This window comes from Paramormyrops kingsleyae, chromosome 3 (genome assembly GCF_048594095.1).
Source record: "Paramormyrops kingsleyae isolate MSU_618 chromosome 3, PKINGS_0.4, whole genome shotgun sequence".
In the NCBI taxonomy this organism is placed as follows: domain Eukaryota; kingdom Metazoa; phylum Chordata; class Actinopteri; order Osteoglossiformes; family Mormyridae; genus Paramormyrops; species Paramormyrops kingsleyae.
The window spans coordinates 15,206,352-15,231,585 of NC_132799.1; the positions used below are offsets into that span (position 1 = coordinate 15,206,352).

Here is a 25,234-nt window from a genome sequence, read left to right on the forward strand (position 1 = left end):
AAGCAACCTGCTGCTCAGCGTAGCCTTCTGCCAGCACGACTAAACCTGGATTTAAAAATGCACATGTTTAAAAATATAGAGTGGTCTCTCAACTTTTCCCACAGCTGCATATATAATCACACATATTGAGACACAGACGATATACCCATATACAAACACTCAACAGATGCCATATGCCATGAACTTGGTTGGAAACAAATAGTACTTCAACAAACAATAAACGTTCACAATGCGTTAATTATGTGCCTGTATCTGGCTGCATGTGTGTTTCTATCTTTTAACTCGGAACCAGGGAATTCAGAAGTACAAGTGAGTCAACACACAATTATGGGATGCCTGTGGGACCGAGGGAAAGGTATCTACCTCTTAAGCACCTGTTTGGAGACCTGGCTTAACCAAGGCTGGAATTCTGGGCTGTCTCCCTAGTTACAGGTGTTTGTGTCTTGCTGTCTTTTTCTCCAAGGCTCAGGAGAGACTGTCGTTTCACTGGCGAAACCTTTGCTCATCTCAGTAACGCATTCTGTATGGGTGTGGCAGCATTAAAAAATTTGCCCAATGACAGGAATGTCTACCCCGCCCCCCCCAGCCCGTATGCACTGCACTGTAGCCCCCTGTTTAGACACAAACAGGCCTCTGGTGCTAAGGGCACCTGCTGCAAGAGAGAGAGAGAGAGAGAGAGAGACAGAGGGAGAGGGAGGGAAATGAGCCTGACCCTCTGCTCCTGTTTCCATCTTGCTGTCGGTCCTCATTAAGCAGGAGCCAGCAGGAGCCAGCAGGAAACCCGAAACAAACAGGCTAGGATGTCACCCCCGGCAAAAGGCGGATAGCGTGACCCGCCAGGGGGGCGTGGGCACCCGGGCCTCAGCGGGGTTCTGCAGGGCACTGCACAGCACGGCGTGTTTCGTGACACTGGCAGAAAAGCAGGGGAAGTGCAACAGGGATGGCAAGTAGGCCTCGGCGACGGGGGCAGGCAACCAGGGGGTACATGGGGGGCAGAGAAGCTGGACGGTAAAGCCAGGCGACGCCGAGAGAGACGGGCACAGGTATCTCCCACAGACAAGGGAGACGAGGGAGATGCAGGCAAGATGAGCATCGCTGGAGGAGACAGACTGTGACAAGGCATCTAGCTACTACTCAGTACATCGCCATGGTTACAGATCACGGCGATGCATATTGCATACCGGTTTAAGAATAAAGGTTACACATCAAACACGGCCGTCTCATAATCCGAGGAGAACGCTGGTGATAATTACTGTAATGTTTAGAAAGCATTTTGTTTTACAATTGAGCCTAATTAAAATTGTTCCACTTCAAAAAAGGCAAATTCTTTACATCTTTCGCGTCTCTGTACATGTTTAGGCATTAAAGCATATTCACATAGTTTGATTACATAATCCATCCAGGAATAGACAAAAAGACAAATTCTTTTTGCAACTCATCGAGTGCTTCTGCAAGGTTTGGCAGTGTGATGCTGCCTCCCAATCATCCGGATCTTTCCTGATTCAGGGCCGGGGTGCAGACCTGTGTCCCCCCATTAACACTGCAGCAATTGGTCCGGATGTACAAATTTGCAGAGCGGTAAAGAATTCTAATAGAGCGACACCCCTCCCCCTCTGCCAATGTTTAATTTGTTCCGCTTGTTCAGTAAGTGTTTTTTTATACTTGCCTGGAGTCACAGCATCCTCTTGCACAGATGCAACACACACACACACGCTTACACATACATACACACACTCACATACGCTCACACACACAAACACACTCACACAGATACACACACAGACTCACTCACATACGCTTACAGATACATACACACACTTACATACACTCACACACATAAACACACTCATATAGATACACACACACACTCACGCACACACTCACACACGCTTACGCATACATACACACACTCACATATGCTCACACACACAAACACACACACACAGATACACACACACACTCACGCACACACGCTTACACATACATACACACACTCACACACTCAAACTCACACACACACACGCATACACACACTCACAGACATACACACACTCACACACGCTTACACATACATACACACACTCACATATGCTCACACACAAACACACACACACAGATACACACACACACTCACGCACACACTGACACACGCTTACACATACATACACACACTCAAACTCACACACACACACGCATACACAAACTCACAGACATACACACACTCACACACACACAGTCACATACTGGCCCACAAGGGAACAAGGGAGGAAGCTGTGATAACAGAAAGTTCTCCAAGGATCTCAGGCATAAATTAATTACAAGACTGGTTAGTGCAAAATAAGCACAGTTGCACACAACTTCCACACAGGCTTAATGTTCCAGCATCGGACAGCTGTGGCTGCCCTTCAGGGTCAGGAAAATGCCGGCTCTCAGGGCCTACTGCCTCGGTCTCTACAGCAACGCCCTAGGTGAGCATCCCAGCTGATCTACAGGCCTGGATGGAGACCTACTGGTATCAGAAGAAGTCCTTCCAGGGACTCAAACCGCAAACCCCTGAGCTGAGAGTAACTCTCTGAGAGTCTGGGCCTGGATCTTCCAATCAGCTTCTAGAAAACAAACTTTCTGGAGCACTAGGCCTGGAAGACCAGTGGCCTGTACTACGAAGCGGGGTTACTGGCTTATCGTGGTAACTTGCCGGATTTAAGGTAGTCTGGGCAAAATGTAAGTGAGTGAATATGAAGTCCATTTAAACTGTGGTACCTTAAATCTGACAAGTTACCCCGATAAGCCAGTAACCCCGCTTCGTAGTACAGGCCACAGGAGGTTCTGGGAGGAACCCAAAAGACACAGCCGCTTATGTAATGACTGAGCACCGGCGTTAAGTAAGGGGGCCCTGTCAGCGTGAGTGCGGCGTGATAGGAATGCTGACGCAACGCGGGCCGGCCTGGTAAAGCGTGACACTCAGAAACGCAGAAAGGAATGAAGAACACTAGTGGACAGGAAGGAGGGGGGGCTGGATCTGAGCCTGACACTCCAGCAGCAGTCTCAAGCAACTGGGGCTCATTTACCCAGAACCCCCCCCCCAGGATGACAAAATTCTTCTACAAAATATGTCAGCATCAGAGACCATGATAAACAGAGATGTTATCAAGTGAGTTTGCAAAAATTTTGCTGTAATAACATTCTTCAGAATCCACTGACACAGAGGGTACTATCTGTCACCAGAAAATCCTGTGTGCAGGAGCCTGTGAAGAGAAATACTTACCAGATACCACAGACCAAGTCAGACCTGGTTATGTGTGGGCCAGGCGGCCATTTTGGATGGGATCTTCAAAGCATTAGGATACGGAAGTGTAGACACCCTGTGAAAGAAAACACTGTGTGCCTTAACATCCAGGCATGCGCTTGCTTATGTAAAACCTGCCGATAAGCACGCAGTTTGAGGTGGGGCGGCAGCGCAGTTCATACAACTGCAACATCCACAGTCGCCCAGATTGGGTCGGGCCTTGGAGGACGTGGGGAGGTAGAGAAGGACCAGGGACATGAGGACATAAACACACCTGGCATTCTCACACACTGACAGGTGACACCAAATGCCTCCAGAGGTGTGATGAAACACATTCGTATAAAATATATTTTTATTGAAAAATACCCTTTCAGAAGTAGGAAAAACAACAGGGGCATTCAATGGGACGTTCGGGTCTCCGTATGCATTCAGTGTTAATGTCACGTGCTACACAGCATCCCTCTTCACTGTCTGTACACTGCGACTCGACCCACCTCTCGAGGAAGGGTAAGAGGCTGCAGAGGATACAGAGCAAACTAGTTATCCTCAAACACAGAACTCAAACACTTCTTCTGTTACCCGAATGCAAGAGAGAACATCAGCTCTGTTTTGTAAGTGTAAGGGTTCGGGTGAAAAAGAGGAGAAACCAGTACAAGCTTGAAGCTGCTTGGCTAATTGAGTTTGTTTGCCTGTAAAGTGCTGCACCATCACCCTCAAGCCAGCGCTTACAGTGCACAAGAGTGGAGAAAGAAAAACAACCACAAGGGAGAATTAAACACTGAAACACTGTTTATGGAAAAAGAAGGTACAAAAATATCAAGCCGGATCGAGATGTGAAGGACGATACATTTATGTCACAATTCTGATTCGGGGAAAAAATGCTACAGCCAGTATGACTGTTTTCCCTGAGAACGAGCAACTGCTTCGCGTGCGGCCTAACAAGACTCTACGGGGGTGTGCACATTGTGACCAGGGGTGGGGTTGTGCGTGCCAGAAGCGGGCACCTGGGCAACCTCGTCTTCCATGTCATGGACTCACGGCTGCGATTGCGTGGAGCGCTGCCGCATTGCGCGTCGTAATGCTGGTGAAAATCTCCGAGAAAAGCCAAGAGGAAGAGGAGAAACTGGGAGAAAGGGTCCTTTTAAACACACCAACCTGGACCCAAATGGGGTGCTAATTCAAATCGCTACAGAGCTGCAGGTGAAACAGCAGTATAGTCCAAAAGTGGTCCATGGAGGGGTGAGGCCGTCACAGCTCACGTGCTATGATGGTGAACGGCCTGATGGGACAGCTGGCCTCCAGTTCCAGGGCGGTCAGGAAGCAGTCGGCTGCCTGCATGCTGCACTGGCGCTGCAGCGCCTCCCCCAGGCAGCTCCAGGCCTCGTGGGCCGTGCTCTGTGCCTGCACTGCATCCCGGAGCATCTTCTCCCCGAGGCCCCGGCGGCCTGTTCGCATCAGCAGCTGCCCCTGTGGTGGGGGGGGGGGGGTTACAGAAGGGAAATGGGTTGGGTAAGCAAAATTAATTTGTCACATTCAATTCTCAATTTTTCAAGCATTCTGATCTTAATTCAAGAACTTGGAGGACAGAATTCCTGCAAATTTTAGAACGGAGTCTAGACATCATCTCTACTAGGGCTCTTTTTCCATTGTCTATGCCAGTGCTTCTCTACTACCCAGTGCACGGGGACCCCCTCCGAAAGTCCAGATTTTTACTCCCTCCCAGCCCCCTGCACCAGGAATTTGGTGATCACATGTGTTGGGAGCTGGGAGGGACCAAAATGTAGACTGTATGGGGTACCTTGAGGACTGGGTTGAGAAACACTGGTCTTTGCATTTCAAGGGCAGTATCACAGACTGGTCATGATAAACACCAGTCATGTCACATCTTCCATGAAAGCAGTAGAACAAGCTACGGCAACACTGAAGACCTATGAATAACTGTAACTCTACATCGTCAAACTCAAAAAGCTGGCTGGATATTCATGGGCACCATTTTGGTGACAGAGCCATTCATAAGGTCAGCTCTTACAGAACTAGATCTCCTCCGGAATATTGTTTTTAACAGGTGATTAATGTGGGAAAGTTTTTGGGCTCCAGTCATCTGTAGGAAAATATCAATGAATGTGCTGTGACTGCAATGGGGGGCGGGGGCGGCGGTGGGAGGGGCCTTCAAGAACAGGGTGGGGATCCAGAGTGATGCAGTGTCTCTCGCCCGCCATGTGCAGTACCTCCAGTGGAGGCAGAAGTGCATGAGGGTGCCGGGTAAACAGAGGCACGGCTCTGGAATCGTGTGCGTCATCTCTTTGGAGATTTTTGCTCTTAGGAATCAGCCCCCTCCCCAGACCTGTGGGGCTGAGCATCATTATTACACAAACTGCCCAGCGACACAAGCCCCCTCAGCCCAAAGGAGAGGCCAGAGCGCCCACAACCACCCCCCACCCCCCCCCCCCCCCCGATCAGAGACACCAACCACGGGCACAGCACACGGGTACGCAGTGCCGCGGTGGGCTGCAGACTGGATCCGTCAGGCCGTGTTTTTAATTCTCTGATTGACCTCCGAAGAAACCGGCACTCGGTGTGCTGGCTGGATGAGTGAGAAAACGGGAAGAGGAGGGTGAGAAAAGCAACACATCAGGAAGTTGAGAGCACCTGGAAGGATGGTGCAGCCTTTGCAATCCCTCTGAGAGTCACGGAAACCGGACCGGTCTGGCAAACATCACAAACATGCCGGCAGAAATCAGCCTCCACATCATGGAGAGCAGCTGGCCACCACCCGACGGGCCTCCGTGTGTCTGAACCGCGTCCTTTCCTGTGATCCTCGGGAGCTGGCCGACGGGCCTCAGTGTGTCTGAACCGCGTCCTTTCCTGTGATCCTCGGGAGCTGGCCGCCAGCCGACGGGCCTCCGTGTGTCTGAACCGCGTCCTTTCCTGTGATCCTCGGGAGCTGGCCGCCAGCCGACGGGCCTCCGTGTGTCTGAACCGCGTCCTTTCCTGTGATCCTCGGGAGCTGGCCGCCAGCCGACGGGCCTCCGTGTGTCTGAACCGCGTCCTTTCCTGTGATCCTCGGGAGCTGGCCGCCACCCGACGGGGACTCGTTAGCACAAAGCCACTCGCAGAACCGCTCTTGATTAATTGGGTTGAAATTCAGTTGAGCTCTGTCTAGAGGCAGCCGGTCTATTTCAAGACAGGAAGTCTCTCACACTCCCTCTCTCCTTCTCTCTATTCCGTCTCCCTGTGTCACTCCATCTTCTCTTACGTCTCACCCCTACCCAGTCTCGGCCTGGCACGCTGTCACACCCTCCCACCCCCATTCCAGAGTGAACTGCCGCTCCATTCCAAATATAGGTGTACGACGTGTTGCCGTGCAAAGGACCCCAGGGGCTGCGAGGGGAAGCGGCACTTTGCCCTGCCGGGTGCGGGTGTTAATTACCTCTGGGCCAGCGGAAAGCCCAAGCTGCGCCATGTAAATAATCCCCCCCCACTCCGTGTTTTGGAACAGTCGAACACCTGGGCCACTCGGGTCTCTGAGATGCCCCTTCAGGAGGCCGGACTGGGGGTAGAGGGCGGGGGTGGGCAGCAGGACAACGCTTCATGGTGAGAAGCTTAATAACTACTAACTAACTCTAACTCCCATACCTACAAAACAGTAGCATTAACAGTGATGGTGCTAAATGTTTAACAGCGACATGGGAAGAGGCACATGCTTCACACAGCGTCGATTCATCATGAAACTGTCACTCCAGTCCTGCCCACTCAGGTGTTAAAAATGGAGTTCGCGTGTGCGATGCACTCAGCGGTCCACAGATCCTCATCAGGTCCACTCGTAGAGGAACTTACTTCTAGTTTATTCCTAATGAGCTTAAACTTGCCCCTTCGAAGATCCTTAGATTCCAAAAACTCCTCCTCACACAATAGTCATGATAATCAATGGCTTGAGAGGGCCAACCGTTGGTCTGTCGCACCAACAAGGACAAGGGGGAAAAGTGTTTAAGGACGTTTCTTGGCAGGGTCTCTGGGAAAAGCTTTCAGAAGCACCTCCTCCATGCAAGAGAAAGGACTCGAATCTCTGGGATCCCGTCCTTATATGTCTTGTGCTGTGCTTCTGTGTTGATGCTGGGACCCACAACAGAGTCCAGGGAGCAGCACAGGGGCGTACTGTGAATTTCTGACAGACCACATTAGGAAGGTGGTAGCTCCCGGTGGGGGGAGGGGCGTGTCGCTGGCACGGGCTGGAACAAAAAGCCATCAAGCGGCTGAGGAAACACAAACGTGGCAGGGTGGCCCGGGCCGCCTTCAGCTGGTACACAGGCTCAGAGATGGAGAGCGACAGAATACAGAGGCGGCTAATTAGGAAACATAACAGAAAGCCGGGGAGAGAGGCTGAGTGACAAGACGTGAAGACACAAAGACGCGATGATACAAGCAGACACTAGTGTGAAGAGAGGGCTTTGTTCACCATTGTACTGGCGAGTGGGGGGTAGGGGGGAGGCAGACAGTGGCAAAGACAGGAGCACAAGGACAATCCCCCCCCCCCCAAAAACATAATTAATTTTTCCTGCTACAAACTATTCCCAAAATAGCTTGTAGGATCTGTGATGGCAAATTGTAGGTCCGGCATTTCAAGCATGATTGTAAATGACTCATGCAGAGGGAACAGTACAAACCCCATAATTCAGAGGTAGGATGGAGGTAGGCGCGGAGCACTTGCAGAAGCTGGAGCAGGAGAACCCCACCCCCCCAAAGAGCCCATCAATTTTGTTGAAAGCAGAGCCAGTTCCTGACTGGATGAGGTCTGACCACCAGGATGTAGCTACCTGACCAAACCCCGCCCCCACTCCCCAACCATGGACCCACACCGTCACTCGCATGCAGCTCTGCTCCCCACCACTCCCGCTGTACCCCCCCTCCCAGATAGTCATCTGTTACATTCACAGCTCTCTCACCAGTGTCTAGTGGAGAAATCCAGGTGCTCCTCAAAGATCACCATGATGCACAAGCACCTACACCGCCAATGCACAAGAACTTCCACCAGAACTCAGGGTATAAAACTGAAGCCGCCCCGACACAGAATCCACAGAGCAGAACTCCAGCACTCATCCGTTCGTGATCCCAGCACCAGGACTTTGACAGTTCTGAGAAAGAGTGGCGTCATTCCCGGCAGTCGATGCCTATCCCTCTGGGTCAATGGCATGAAACACACAGCCTAACCACCCCCCACAAGTCAAGCACGGGAAATCAGGCAGTGAACACCACATTTTAACAGCGTCATCACTGCACACCCTGACCAAGCTGACTGCATAACTCCCTCATCATCCTGTACCATGGCCATTTTGACCTGAGAAGATGACACAAAATGAGATTTCATGCCTAGATGAACACCCTCACTCCCCCACCACGCATTTCCAGCTCCAGCTTTCCCAGGACAAAGCAGGTACAGCAATATAACACAGCAGAATCACTGTAAAAAAAAAGGGGGGGGGGGGGGTTGTGCCTGTAAATATTTAAGCATTTCCTATCACGTGTTTATTTTTAAAGCAGTCCTTTAACATTTTTTTTAACATTACACCAGGCACATGAAGGAACGGAGGCCATTTTGTTTCATTTCTAGATGCATGAACTTGTGCTGACAACAAATATCACATGACTCAGATCACATGACTCTGATCATATGACTCAGATCACATGACATTTCTGCGCTCTGGGGATGGAGAAGTGTGATTGCCTGACTGTCAGAAAGCATCATGACAGATGGGCATATTGGGCACAGGCTGCCTCTCCTCGGTCTTGACTGTTTGTATATCTGCCAGGCTTCCTCTTCTGCATTCGCTGATTACAGGTGGCCAGCCACAGGATTTGTGCACCTGCACACACACACGCACTCTCTTGCTCTTTCTCTCTCTCTCACACACACACACACATACACACACACACACAGATTAGCAATTATATCTTTGTGGGGACTCTCCGTTCATTTCTATGGGGAAAACTCTAATCCCAACAATGACAACCTTAACCCCCACCCAGCCCTAACCTTAACCACAAGGGTATGTTCACACTAGGGAAGGTAAATTGCATTGCACTGTATTTTTACATTTTTTGTTATTTTTCTGCATTTTCGTCTTGTGTTTGTCCAAGTTCTTGTGCGTCTTTATATGTTTTAATGTTGCATTAGCTGTTTCTGTGATTGACATGATTGTTTCTAGTGTTTGTGGGGAAAAGGAGGCATTAAAAAAAAGCAACACTTTGGAATGCGTCTATATCCATTGTTCAGTGTCATCAATGGGACTGTGCAGCACAGAGAAACGTGTTTTCAAAATGCACTGTAATGCAGTGAACTAGTGGAAACATCATACATCGCTTTCTGTCCAATATATTACGTTCTCGCGAATAACAGAATGCGCGTGTTCATGAAAATTGCAACGCAATGCGAATAGTGAAAATGTGCTCTAAGTAACCAAACAAAATACAAGACTTTTGGGATTTTTCGTTTTTTGATTGTATTCACAGATCTTTGTGGGGACATGAAAAATGCTCCCCCCACAAAACGTCAATATAATAGGTTTTTATCACATTGCCGGGAACCTTTGGTCCCCAAAATGTAATATAAACCTAATCCACATATAAACATGCACACACACACACACACACACACATGCACATGTAGGGTAAACATATCCTTATGGGGACCGCTCATTCATTTCAATGGGAAAAATGCTAACGCTAACTATGACAACCTTAGCCCCTACCCTGCCCTAACCATAACCATAAGTAACCTAACAAAATACAAGAGTTTTTGCATTTTTAGTTTTATCATAGCAGTCACCGATTTTTATAAAATAGAGTTTTCCCTTATGGGGACCAGGAAACCGGTCCCCATTAGGGAAAAAAACGGATATTTATCACGTTATGAGGACATTATGTCCCCATAAGGATAGGTAAACACGCTCGCACACACACACACACACACACACGCGTAGACACACACACTCCCAGGCCCATTAAAACGCCTGGAGCCCCCCCCCACAGAAGTGGTGGCTTCACCGTGATGTCAGTCTGTGGCACGTGGGCCCATTGGTCACGGGCATCGGTCACAGTCCCTGCCCCACTGTGACTAAATGACAGGTGGGGATTCATGTCCCCATCGCCCATACCCCCTCCCCCCCCCCCACTCAAGGTTGCGAGCCACATTCCCACCCCCGCAGCCCCCATCCCGCAGCCTCACTCGCATGCCAGGCGTTCTCCGCACAACTGGAGAGGTGTTGACCAGACCGAGGCAGGGTGTCACACGAGCGTCAGTGGGGTCGGGGGGGGGGGGAGTGGGATACACTCACCAGGGGACACGTGCCTCACGGACGAGGCTGGTGTTTGCACTACCGCCCATTTGCATGGCAGTGTGTAATTTTGAAGTTAAAGGCATTTGGTCCCAGTGCTACTGGAAAGGAAGCAGGTTGGTCATGTGACACGCTCTGCTATGACAACTCTCCCCTGAGGAAAGACACATCCATGCTAATGAAATCAGCACAGCTCTCTGCTCTCTACCTCTCTATCTTTCTTCTCCTATCTCCATACAAGCTAGCCATAAAACAAACAGTTTGGCCGGCCGCTTCCCCACCGGGGATATCGATGCCGGCCAAGAGTACGGTGATGCTGATGCCCATTTTATGCAGCGTCAGGTTCTGGTGAGACACACGGCCCCTGCGAGGGAGCGGCTCTGAGTCACATAGGTGGACTCTCCTCGCTGGCACACGGCGGCCATCTTGGCAGATGGTTCACGCAGGACTGGGGATTGCGGACGAGGACCACGTGGGCGGTTCTGCCGATGCCTGCTCGGCTCGCTGGCCCTCACTCACATGAAGGGCACATGGCCTGTGAACACCTCCCACCCCATGAAGTGAGCCAATGAAAAGCACATCACAGCCCCCCCAACAGTAATGAATCACAGGGAAGGCCAAGCCTATGAGCCTTCAGGCTGGCTCCCCAGGACGACGTCTGAGTACCATGTGATAGCGGAGCGACACCTCACCCACATCACTGATTGGGGGGGGGGGTTCACACGTAGGCTGTATCGGTGTCCACCCACCGCCCTCCTGCTGAAAGGACGAAACTTCACACGTAACCATTTCACCTCCACAACCCCCACATCCCTTCCTTCGCCCCTACACCCCATCCAGTCAGAAAAGGCCTGCCCGCCCCTCGCACGCACCTGTGTTCCTCATTGCCGTCCGCCACGCTCTTAGGCACACTCTGTTTGCCTCTCTGGTCATCGAGAGCCGCGCTCAATAGAATTCATTTTCCCGGTTGCTAGGCGATCCCATAATGCACAGGGACAGAGGGCCGGCCCATTATAAATAATGTATCAGCATTATCTAATCGACTCAAAGCACTTCCAGCCCTGGGGCCACTTGGACTGATGGGGGGGGGGCTGGAGGCTGTACCAAACGTGGGTGTGCCTGGACTACTCATGTTCAGAGAGGGGGCAGCTTGTCAGCGGAAAAGGGTGTCTGGCATGCTCAGAGTGGGGGGGGGCAGGTCCAGAGGCCCTGACTATGGGACACTCCTCTTGGCGGGGTTATGTTTAATATGGGCAGAATAACACGGGGGGGGGGGGGTGTAGCACACAGTCGCTCACACACAAACAAACAAGGAACAATATGAAGGAGCGCAAACAGGCCATGATGTAACAGCGCTGCCGCTCGGATGCACCGCCAACACGCCCCTTCCCAAAATAACAGCGCAGGCTGACGGGAAAGCAGCTTCAGGAATCCCTTCCAGGTGGAGTGTGTGGGTGTGCTCACGCATGGAGGACACGGGAGGCCGGCAGGCAGGTGCAGGGACAGGTGACCCGCCATCCAGAAGGTTCCAGGAACTGCCTTTCCCGGCAAGAGCCACAAACAAGCTTGCGCCCCACCGGGAGGTGAGCATCAGTGGCGTGTTGGGGGGGGGGGGGGGTGTATGCTATTACCACCGGGCTCTGCCGTGGAAATATACAGATACTGTCTGAACGCAGAGGCTTGTTAAATCATCAGGCCCGCGGGCCACCCAAGAGCCATAAGAGGGACTCGTTACACAAGCTATGAGTCACGCCGGCGAGGAACGGGATCGCAGAGTAAAAGTGACCTCTCCACTCCCGCCATCTCGCTTTACCAACGCCGCTCCACGCATTACGTAACCGCAGCGCCGCCACGTGCAAATGCACACATGCAGGGCACGAGATCTTCAGCCAGCTGGGAAAGAAAAGTACATTTAAAAATACAGGAGACACTGATAAACGCCGACATTCATATAGACGAGGGTTTTACAAAAAGACACAAACAGAGGCAGTAACTGGGGCCCAGCCGGTGGTAGCTGCACTTTAGAAACAGCCCCCCCACCCTCGATACCTTTCCTGTCCAACCCCCCGCTCCACCCCCGATGCCCCGCTCCACCCCTGGAGATCGCCTGCTCTCGCTCCGTCTGTCTGCCAGAATGCCGACTGAGTCGCTGCCACGATCTGCACAAACACAGAAGAGACAGCGGCCAGAAGAGGCCGAGCCCAGCGATCACATCCGCCGCTTATCGACGCGGTAATAAACGGTTGCCGCGGCTACGCCAGGAGCCAAGCTCTGCCGCCTCAGTGCTGTCAGATGCCACCGATGGCAGCCGCTAGTGGGCCCCGTGCTGCCAGCAACGCGGTCACAGCACGCCACAGCCAACGGGCATTCTGGGTAATAGCCAGAGCACCGGGGAAGCCCAGAGGGACATGTGATCTTTAAGGTCATGGTGCTGAAGATCACACATGGCCACATGGTTGCTCATAAGGGTGCGCACACACACACACAAACACACACACACACAAATAAACACACAGCTCACAAGCTACAGATTGGGTGTGAGTTGTCCCATAGAAATGAATGAGCGGTCCCCATAAAGATATGTTTACCTGACGTGTGTGTGTGTGTGTGCATGGGTTGTGTATATATTACATTGTGGGGACCAAATGCCTGTGATTTTGTCACTATGGGGACTATTTTTTCGATCTCCACAAGGGGAAACTCAATTTTATGTTGGGATAACAGTTTTCCCCATAGAAATTAAATGAATGGAGAGTCCCCACAAATTTACAAACTATTGTGTGTGTGTGTGTGTGTGTGTGTGTGTGTGTGTGTGTGTGTGAGGGAGGGACTGTAGGTAATGCCTACCATCCCAAAGGCAGTAAAATGGAGAGAGAGAGAGTTGGCATGAAGCAACTGGTCCCACAGTCACAAGACACTCGGCATGGAGTTTTCTGGGCATGGGGGGGGAGACAGTACACAGCTCACAGATTATGGCTTAATCTGAGGAGAAAAAGACAACACCCCCGGTCAAAAACAACTCACCAGCCGCATGCAACTCGTACTCCACCCCAGCTAAGGCTGTTACCTGCCCACTGACCCAAGGTGCACGCAGAGGTGCTCCAATGAGAGCCAACCCCCCTCCAGCAACAGCCAATGAGAAACACTGCCACTCAGACTCAGCCCCCAAGCAAGCTTTAACTGTTTTATAAATTGTCAGCGGTCGGATAGGCCATTAACCACAGAAATATATCATTTTTGTATTCCTATAAATAATGATAATTAAGGTATACACACACAAATGTAACACGACGTCCTATAATATATCGGATTGTTAAATCTCACTTCGTGACAGTTGAGACATTAATTGGTGTCCGTCTGAGGCTTCAGGCAATATGTCAAAGTAACTTCCCACGATCGTTTGGTTGTTTTATTTCAGTCTGGTCTGCCAGTGTCTGCTGTGGCCATTCAAAGGCCATTAATCACGGCTAAACCTCAACGGACCACAATCCAATACCATAAGCTTACCCCCCCCCCGGTCCGGCAGTGAGGTCTGAGGCCAGACTTGATGGTGTCTCTGAGAGCCGTCACACACACATTAACCCCCCCCCCCACTCCGGTGACCAGCCTAACACCATCACTCAGCCCTGATAGAGCATGTGACTCAGCATGTCATGTGACTTCCCAGCACCCTTCCCTCAGATGCACCCCCCCCCCCCCCCCACTCAGCTCACAGGACATTCCAGCATTGATCATCATGTCATAACACCACATTATCTAATACATTGACAAAAAGTAACAAATATTCACTTGATTATGTAACAGCACCTGCATTTTATAATAATCTTCCACAATTTGTAATAGACAGCTAGAACTAAATGTGCAAGAAATTTCCCCATATTTGTAATAAATTACTATGTATTGCGATGGTTATTACAAAATGAGGGAGTTGCAATTTTATGACAAAACGTAACAATACAGTGCATTATGTAATAAACAAACAAAATGGATGTCTTCATTCACACTTTGTCTAGTTATTACATAATGCAGTTATTACATAATGTATTACATCACGTTATGTAATAACTCGACAAAATGTAACAAATTGTCACTCGTTATGTATTAGCAGCCCAATTTTGTAACAATCTGTCACATTTTGTAACAGACAGCTTGAATGCAATATGTAAGAAATTTTCCCACATTTTGATATAAATCATTATATATTGCAGTGGTTATTACAAAATGCAGTAGATGTACTTTTTATGATGAAAATGTAATGATATGGTGCATTATGTAATAAACAACGAGCATTATGTGATAAACAAAGAATGGATGCCTTCATTCACACCTTGTTGAGTTATTCTCAGGGTCGAGTTGTTCTGTTATTACATAATGCCATGTTACACAGTTGTTTGATTTCCTTGAAGGCTGGTCCAAATGTCTTTGACCGTGTCATTTCTCCTCCGCTTTGCTGTAACTGTATGCTTTCCAAATGCCCCCCCACCCCGACCTTTCATACAGCTATAGTTGGCCAACTCCATTACCCACAGGACACCGGTCCTGCAGGACTCCCAACTGGCGTGTTGAATTTGACCATGGATTGGAAGCACAATACAAGATGAAATGATCAAAAGGTCAAAACGTCTATTAGGTGGCTCCACTTCCTCCTCTTCCATGGGGCAAAAGTCAGCGTGCAGCCAGGTGGTCTGACTTGAGATTCCCTGCACCTTCTAACATGGTGGGCAGAGTAAGTAGCTGAAGGAATGACTTGACAGTCGAACCTGGTGCCACCACCTCCTTGATGGTGGGGGTGAAACCTAATCTACAGCCTGACTGCCTGAGTGTCAATTAAGTAGCTAAAACGGGAAGCGTGTTTAGTCGGATGAACGAGGGCTTCTCGTTAATTAGTGGATACTCGAAAGTACTGGCTGAACTCCAGCCCACTGATCCTTTTCTAATTTTTATACAATTGAGAGCAATTTAATTAAATCAAAATGTATGTAATGGAAGTTGGCTTAAATGAAGATATAACGATTGTATATTTAAACATAGAGAACAAAGTCTGTGAGTGAAATGTGAGGGTTGTGGGAGCCTTGACGATGCCTCACAGGGGATCCCGACATATACAGAAATGGGAGGGGTGGGGGGGGTGGGGGTGCTGCCAAAGGGATGATAGCAAGCCCCAGATTGTAATTACAAGATGGCCACTGTACGAACTGAATACAGTCAGATGGAGTGGAGGCATGATCCACCGCCTGGTTTAAGACAACAAGCCAGAAAGGCCTTCCTATGGATTACCCATTACAAGGAGTTACATCACAACACAAGAAGCTCTCAGTGTGCTTAGGAAAACACCTCTTTTGTACTTATATTGGGCCAAAGACACTATTACAGGTAAGGGCACAGAGACATAGCCAAGGTCTTCTGCCAAACAGGACAAAAATTGTGAAATAACAACAGAGGACAAGTAATAAAACAAATCACAGATCAGGTTATGTAGAGGTAGCACCTAATGCAGCATGGAAGATGGACTTCGACGACCCCACTATGGGACTATGGGAAAGAAAAGATCCGAGGAACTGACACCAGACTGTAGCCACGGAGACACCATCCACCCCTGGTGCCTGAGATGCACGGCGTGCCACAGAGAAAGGCGCCTATTCCCACAGCGTGGACAAAGGCCACGGGTTCAAGAGCCGTCACTTCTGAATCAGAACCTCTGGGATAGGGCCTGTCTTAGCTCAGAGCCACATTCTGGATTATCTACACACCTTGTGAAAACAGCAGCTCTCCAACCTGCACCAGTCCCACCTACAGCTGTGAAGACAGAGTGGCCTGGACCATCTGCACTTTATCTTTCCTCTGATGGTAGAATGACGCACAATTTAATGAAAGCATGGCCCACTTCCCCCAAGACACAGCCCCATCAGAGTCTGAAAACGCTCTCATTTCACACACCCCCTCGCTGGTCCCCATGGAAACCAACACCCAGGCGTTCTGGAACACTGGGAGTTCGCTACAATGCCCCCTGCTGTCCGCAATATTTGAGGCTTGTCGGTGGGTGGGGCCATCTCCATTAAGAGGTGGAGCCGCCACCCAGAAGGTCACAGAGCTCATGGAAATATCGCAATGGGCACCAACCGGGGTAGCGGAGTCGGCTGCCTATCGCCATAGCAACACACTCAACAACAGCTAGGCGGACGGGCATGTCAGTGCTGGTAGACTGTGGATTGTTGACTGAGCGGGGTACAGGGGGAGGGGTTAGAGGGCTCCTGCATGTCTACGTGTGCATCTGCGTGTGCATCTGAGTGTGTGTCTGCGTGTGCGTCTGAGTGTGTGTTTGCGTGTGGGCCTGAGTGTGTGTTTGCGTGTGGGCCTGAGTGTGTGTTTGCGCGTGGGCCTGAGTGTGTGTTTGCGTGTGCGTCTGAGTGTGTGTTTGTGCGTGGGCCTGAGTGTGTGTTTGCGCGTGGGCCAGAGTGTGTGTTTGCGCGTGGGCCTGAGTGTGTGTTTCCGCGTGGGCCTGAGTGTGTATCTGCGTGACTTCGTGTGTATCTGGGCCTGAGTGTGTGTTTCCCCACAATGGGATAAAAATCGGTAACTTTTTATCGTGTGGAGACATTTTTCCAGAAGCTCAATTTTATAAAAATCTGTGACTGCAATCAAAAAAATAAAAATGTCAAAAGTCTTATATTTTCTATGATTACTTATGGTTAAGGTTAGGGCTGGGGAGGGGATAAGGTTATAGAGGAATGGCCAAGGAAATGAATGGATGATCCAGAACAAAAGTTATAAAAAAACCTGAGTGTGTGCCTTGTCTATGTGTGCATCTTATTGTGTGACTGCACAGGCATCTGAGTGCGTGTCTGCGCAGGCGCATCTTAGTGTGTGTCTGCTCAGGCATCTGAGTGCGTGTCTGCGCAGGCGCATCTTAGTGTGTGTCTGCTCAGGCATCTGAGTGCGTGTCTGCGCAGGCGCATCTTAGTGTGTGTCTGCTCAGCCATCTGAGTGCGTGTCTGCGCAGGCGCATCTCAGTGTGTGTCTGCTCAGGCATCTGAGTGCGTGTCTGCGCAGGCGCATCTCAGTGTGTGTCTGCTCAGGCATCTGAGTGCGTGTCTGCCTGCATGTCTGAGCATGTGTTTGAGAGTGTTTCCCTTAGAGGAATTTGCAGGAAGGACTTCAAGATGAGCATATGCATGCATATGTGCGTTGGTGTGCAGCCGGGCACACGCATGTACGTGAGGGACATATCGGGGTGTGTGCAGACTCTGCGTGTGCGTGCGTGTCCTCACCATATGCATGAGGATGCGGTGTCCCTGGGGGTGGATGGTCAGTGCCTCATCGTACAGCGTCTTGGCCTCGCTGTCGCAGCCCCTCAGCTCGGCAAGGCGGCCCCGCAGCAGGAGCACAGCGTGGGAGGCCGGGGACACCGCCGACGCCTCCTGGGCACAGAACTGCGCCTCCTTCTCCCGCCGCTCCGCCATGAAGAGCTCCCCTGGGGAGAGACAGAACATGCCAGCCCATTTCCCTCTGATAAGCAAAGACAGATCGAGACTTAAAGACGGATGCCGAGCAGCATTATTAATGAACATTATGCAGACAAAAACAAGCACTAACTTTAGGTCACTCATAAGCTACATTTATTTATTAGGCACTTTTATACATTTCTTTGAGAACCCAGGGTCGAGGTTAAGGGACCTGCTCAGGAGTGCAACGGTGACATCACCGCCCAGTGTGGGCTTGGAACAGGCAACCTTCCTGGCAACATGTTCACCCGCTGAGCCGCCCGTCGCCCCCCCTCACAGCTTCAAAACACACTTCCTCATGACTAGGAACTGGGGACCACATCCATCTTTTAATCGGAGATGCGTCTACAGACTGGTAAACCAGAGATTCGAGCTGGGACGTCCGCAGAACCCTTCAGAGACCTCTGACCTGCGCTAACCCTGACCCCTGATCCACATGGCGACATGTTACTGGAGCTGAACTCCAGGTAGCGGCAGCAACCAACCCCCCCCCCGCAAGGACTAAGTCATGGGCAACAGAGGGACCGTGATCAAGGGCGGTCAGAGTGGAGAAATATAAGACAGATGGGTCGCTCTGTGGAACCAGGAAAACCACAGGGTCATGTGTGACCGTGTGTAAGTTCATGTCAAACCCCCCTGGCATGCGGCTACCCATAAACCCCTTCTGGCTCAGCCATCCCAGGACCCCACTCACACATGACCACAACAGAGGCTGGCAAACGACCCAAAACCCAGACAGGAAGTCCAGGGCTGGCCTGCCGGAACCCTCAGCCTCTTTAGGAGACTCTGTAGCAGAAAATCCAAGGAATACAAAGTGAGAAGTCGACACAAATCTATACGGCTGCATGTTATTCTGCATGACTGAAAGGGAAGGGCTCTGCTCGCCCCTGCAACATAAACCCAGGGAAGACAGCAACCTCAGACAGCTGTAAAATAAATCATCTGCCTCCTGCTGCTTGTCAGGGGCTGATTAAAAGACGCCCACTTCCTGCACACACCTGGTTGTACGCACAGATTAGCAACAAGCATACACACACAGGGCCAGCAGCACTGGGCGCTAACCAGGCACTAGACCAAATAAGGGCAACGCACGCTAGTGCTGTAACTGCAGCCTGGCTCCCAGCTGGCCACGAAGGGGGCACGCCCCCCCGCCCTGCACTGACCAATGGCAGGCGAGGCTGCAGGAAGCTGTCTCCAGGCAGCGGGGGACAGACAAACTGCTGGAGACTCATTCTCATTGCGCTTTTAGGAAGCTGACCTCCCGATAGAATGAATGCCGTTTAGGTGGGACGAAGGGTAAACTGGAAACTTATATGTTTGATACTGTATATCAGACTTTTTAACCAAAGGCTAGTTTACTGCCATTTAAACTTTCAGGGGCTGGACTGTGGATAAAAAGCAGAAATTTCCATTGTATGTACATTAGTGCCACGTGTTACTGACTGTTAATTATGATATAGTGCCAATAGTTCACACGTCTTATTTTTAATCAAATACAACACTAAATGCAGCATTAAAATGTTAAAACAATGATTTTTGAAATTCGACACCACCCAAGCCTAGTGCTCTTTCGGGGTGGGGGGGGGGCAGATTGGGGGTAGGGATACAGTGGTAAAACCTCCACCCAGGTGAGTTTGCTGCCTCTGAATAGTGGAATAGCAGTTTTCTGGGATATTGCACATCATCTGCGGGTGTCAAGGGGCTGCTGTCAACCTGGGGGAGACTCCTGGCACTTCCGAGAGAGGTGGGATGCCACGTATCGAATATGTGTTTACAGGGTTATGTACCTGTTGAAGACGTTTTTTTAATTTTGAACGTTTCTATGGATACTAGCCTCGCCTGCTTTGTCACATTTTTCATTATGCACCTATGCATGTTATCTCGAAAGGTGGGGGGCCGGACTGCATGCCCTGCTGATGCCGGCTGATCAAACTTTTCGAGTGAGAATTTCAAAAAATCTCATTTTACCAATTATCCACCCTGTTGTTAGTCTGGATTCTTCCATCATTTTGTTTGTTTGCTGAGGTAAGGGGCTCAGCTGGCGACTTCTGAGTGTGCAGAAATACGCTCCAGACACATTGGAAAGATAAAATCCATTAACAGCACCTTTTTACACACGAATCTCTTTTCTAAATAGAAAAGGTCATTTCACATAATAGCCACATATCACACATTCCCTACTAAACTCCCATGCATAATTATTCCAAATGCAGTTACAAATTGGTGGGTCCAGAGGGATTCCTCTTTAGAAATGGTCCAATCAGGTGTAGCACTGAGAGCAATCTCTGGGGGCACAGAGAGCAGTGCTAAAAGGGTTCGCCGCTTTGCAGGTCAGCAGGGCTGCCTGGAACAGGAAATGACTTGTCCCAGGGGATTTCTGGGAAGGGACCTTAAGGGGGTCCCGACAGCTATAAGGAGAGTCTTGGGAAAAGTGAAGAGTTGGGAAAAGGGGTCAGGGGCTGGTGTGGGCGGGGGCACTGACTCCACCAATCAAAAAAGAGTAATACAAGGAAGTATTTGCATTATAAAGGACTACAGATTCTGGATCCTGGTGCTGGACAGATGACCTCGGCATCCTGTCCAAATGTGGAAGCACTACAGATCTTCCAGCAGTACCAAACTTGGACCCGTCAGAGGTCCGGCCCAAATGTGCGGCCTGTTGGGAGGCGGGATCATACACTGACGTGCCATCGGTCATAACTGTAGCCGGAAGGCTAGATCCCAGAAACACTGAGCACCATCCCATAATGTCTGCTAGGATTTTCAGCTTAACATGGTGACACTCAGGCACATGAGTCACTGCAGCCAATCACAAGCTCACATGCAAATAATAATAAAATTGACCCAAAGACTTGCAAAAAATATTTGACCTGTATTGCATTTAGGTATAAGAAGTGATGATTTTAACAGTCTTTGTGTATAACCGTGAGAGGCATCAGCCTCAGATCCCTGACGTCCAGTAACCTGTTTACACATTGCCGTCAGCACACAGCACAGTCAGTGTACGGTATTGACTGACACTTGATACTTATTGGCCAGGAACCAACCAATGAAACGTCGTCACTAACACATGCCCACTATGGGATGCCCACCTGCTTGCAGCCAGATGCGCTCCAGGGTCACCCAGATGTGGGCGGGGCCTTGCCGGTGGGAGGAGCTGTTGCCGGACACCTCGGACCAGGCCTGCTCAAGGCGGGACGCCGCAACAGAAGCAGCACTCTGGGAGCCTGAGCGAAAGCGACAGGGGAGGTTAGAGTGACACAGGCTCGGGGTGGGGGCTTGACAGATGGCAGCCATCAGTCGCTGCCATCTAACAGGGTGATATCGATCAGTCCTGCAGGTTTATTTTTGATGATCCTCCCCCTGCTTCAATAATGCAGACAGTAAATCCGCATGAGAATCGCAGTCAGTCTTCAGATCATAAGGGAGGTACAGTTTTCACTGCAAAGTTCCGTCACCCCTAATGTCCTGCTCCTGTACGACGCCCCCCCCCACTCCCCACACACACACACCAAGCCTGAGTGTTCACGTGGCGAGATACCGAAGCTAAAATCAGCCTTCAGGAATCCCAGTGATGTGGGTGGGGGTGCATCCCATGCTGACATGGGGGGCAGAGGGAGGTTTGGGACATCTGCCTGTCACCTCAGCTGCTGAGAGCCGGTATATGATACCCCTGTCCCACTAAAACCTCATGGCTGACTCACGGGGTGAATGGAGTCCCTCCCCAGACCGTAAGCGGATTGGTTAACCTGCCCTGTATGTACTGTATGTGCGTCCTGCAGCCGCCCCCCGTCTATGTGAGCTCTGTATCTGCGACAATGTACACTATGGGATACGGAGTTATGCATAAAACATATTCCAAGAAATTAACGATAACCGGGCCCACTGGGGGCCTTCACTCAGGGCTTCTAATTTTGCTCCCCGAGGTCAAAAAGGACTCACTCTTGAGAAACTCAGCTCCGATTGGTGTGATTGGCTCAAGCTCTGCTTTCATTGGTCTGATTGGCTCAATCTTAGCTGTGATTGGTCCGTAGGGTGCTTGGTCAGGTTGATAGCTGCTACTCCCAACATTTTTTAATATGTTTACATGGTGATCGACAACGGACGAGCATGCTTGCGTGTAACAACACCACCATCTCATCTTGCAGGGACGGCTTGCAGGATGTGTCAGAGGAACAGCAAGCAAGGTAGGAATACGCTCGGATTTCATCACGTGGGATTCCCAATTTGCGTTCGAGGAGTCGGCGGCAGACGATATGCGCACGGACCGGTCTCGACATCATGCAAGTCGGGGAGGGTCAGGTGGGTCCCACTGGGCTTCCGGCTCAGGGTCACTGGGTCGGAGTCATTGCTGCCCTCTTCAGCATCCCTGTGACAGTGCAGGAAGGTGTTGGTAACAAGCCGGGACAAAATTAACATACACACACACCCAGACACACACACTCACCCAGAGCGAACTCCTTCATAGCGACTCTGCCACAGCTGCAGCATGTCCTCACAGGTCCGAAGGGCAGCCTCCGGTCCCAGAAGCACCTCCTCTAGCTTCACTTTGGTAAACAGCAGGCTGGGGGGGTGGCAAGCAGAGATACAGTCCCATCACACCGGATTCCACACACAGCCACGCTGTCCCTGTGGTACTGGCTAAGCTCATCCCAAAGACTGGCTGCTAACGTAGGATAACCAACCAACTAACCAACAACGACGTCGACAATAAGGACCAGGCATACCAATAGTCAACACACAAGCTCAAAAAAGGCCCACACTGACCACTGGTGAGCATCCATAAAGTACACGACCACACAGCTGTCCTCACGCCTTGACAGAACCCAAGCCGACGGCTGCGTCAAACGGCACAAAGCTTCATAACCTCGGAAAGACACCGTGCGTCCGGAGCTACACTTCAAACTTACTGACGACTGCAGGACCGATGGGTTCATAGCTGCCTTTGAGATGCCACCAGGAAACTGAGACCAGGCCTGCTGGGGTCTGTGTTTCCAGTCAAGCTGGTATTGCTCTGCTTTCCGTAAAGGTACCAGCACGTCAAAGCAAAGCGGCTGCGTGTTGGTGTGTAACTGGCGAGTACCAGTTCCCGTGCCAGAGGACAGCACTCCGCTGGTGCTCATCAGGTACCGATCCATGGTTTGTTTGGTGTGAGAGCCGAGCAGCAAGGCCCGCAAGGCCGCCAGCAGATCTGATGGAGCGCTGTGCTTTTCCCAGACACTCCAAGCAATCTTTAATCAGCCTTCTGCAGGCTGGCTTCAGCTCGCCATAAAAGGGAGAACAAACTACGATGGCAGCCCGCTATGCCCTCTGCTGCCACCCCCAACAGGCTCTCTGCTTCCTCTCTCACATTAACAAAACACACAGGCGAGAGCAGGGTCAGGACCCATGACGACAACACCAGTGGGCAACGTGACCGGGGGCTGGAGAAGGCCTCGAGATCTAATCAGCACCTAGACGCAATGGAAATGGAGGCGTGTCATTCCACCTGTGGGGAGGGACCGGAGGAGCATGCCGACAGGAAGCGCCTGCGTCACATGTTCTCTGGGAGCTCTGGGAGCACCAGGAAGTGCTGGGGACTTAGCATTAGGAGGAATACGGTAAAAGGGGAGCCAGCACCGAGCAGAGGGGACAAAGCCATGGTCTTTGTCATCGGTACCCACTTAGCGTAAATAACGAGAGATGAAGATGTTGATTTCGCCAAACTAAATCCTCAACTGTTTCCGGTCCATTTTCCTTGTTATTATTATGCTTCATTAGTTATCAACTGGTGTGGGTGACAGAATGTTAAATGAGATCGGTGGGTAAAATTAGCTGTCAGAAGCTGCAGAAACTTCCACAAGTCCAACACTCGTGGAGTTCATAGAAACCACCAGAAAATGTAAGTTTAACCTGTGGGTGCATGAGCAAAGGCTTGATGGTCAGAATTATGATTATTTCACAAAACCATAAACCATACGATGGGGGTGCTGGTAAACAAGTACAAGAGGCTTAGAAAAATCTTGAGATCAGAACAGAGGCAGATGAAAACTGCAGTGGAAATCCATGCCCATGCTTTGAATCAGAGCCTAGCTAGGGGTGGGGGGGGGGGGGCACTCTGATCTACCCCAGAGAGGGATCGATGGTGTGGCTCTGATCTCCCATCAGACCCCCACTACCTCCTGATTATTTGCCATCACTGTCAGAGTCACTTAAAAGTATGAAAAGCAGCTTTGGATGTGGAGCAAGCAAACGTTGCTATCTCAGAGTCATTCTGCTTCATCAACAGCACCAAGAGACACATATAGACCAAATATGTTCTGTTAACATGGAGAGATTCATGTTCTACACATACATCCCCTCTACACAGAGACACAAATAATGCCCCCACACAGAAAGACACACAATGATACCCCTACGCATGAGCAAGGCGGCGAGGACAGCCTCGATGCTGACCAGGGAAGAGCCTGGTCTTTAAATAGATCGTCCAGAACATCCGTCTCCACGGCAGCTCGGCTGTTGCCATGGCAGGCAGCATCATCAGAATCCTGACTCAATCAGAGGGCAGTCGGAATTGGCTAATTGAGTTTGCCGTCCTAAATAAAAACCTGGGATTTGCCAGCTGGGATAATTTGCCGAAGGCTAGGGCATCTCAGCACCTAGGAGACAACAAGACCTGGAGGACCTGTTCCCACTGGGAGACGCAGTAGAAATTAAACTTCATATAAAGTCCTCTTGGTCAGACACTACCAGTCCAAAGCTACATACATGAAGTACAACAGGAGAAACCAGTATCGACACTGCTACCTAGAGCTGGCACACAGCACAGAGCAACTCTAGCAGCCATGCACACTGGGGGCTTACTCATCATGCAGCCTTCTTTCATTCTTGGGGCACCCCCAGCACCCCTTTCCAGCAAACAGCAAATGCACAAAATTACCTTAACAAGGTTCTGAAATCTTACAGCAGTTAGCAACTTTGACCACTAACGCTGCATGCAACAGTGTTAAAAATGTTTTTTTTTTTTATGACAACTTTGATCTGGACCCAACGCTCTACATGGGGTCGATTTCTATGCTGGCCTGCTCTGTCCCCTCTGCTGCTCTGCTACTCTGTAGTACTTCACCAGTCTACAG

General features: G+C 50.5%; 1 protein-coding gene across 3 annotated transcripts in view; it reads right to left on the reverse strand.

Annotated features, from left to right (window-relative positions):
* Positions 1–4,057: 4,057 nt before the first annotated feature.
* The window catches only part of ttc7a (tetratricopeptide repeat domain 7A), a 49,890-nt gene continuing 28,713 nt past the window's right edge, over positions 4,058–25,234 (reverse strand). For all 3 annotated transcript variants that reach the window (XM_072709718.1, XM_072709719.1, XM_072709720.1), the window contains exons 17-21: positions 22,567–22,683; positions 22,388–22,488; positions 21,212–21,346; positions 17,886–18,088; positions 4,058–4,753 (exon numbers count right to left, since the gene is read on the reverse strand). In XM_072709718.1, coding sequence (XP_072565819.1) covers positions 4,535–4,753; positions 17,886–18,088; positions 21,212–21,346; positions 22,388–22,488; positions 22,567–22,683 — 775 coding nt within the window. In that variant the 3' untranslated portion in view covers positions 4,058–4,534. The remainder of the gene's footprint in view (positions 4,754–17,885; positions 18,089–21,211; positions 21,347–22,387; positions 22,489–22,566; positions 22,684–25,234) is intronic.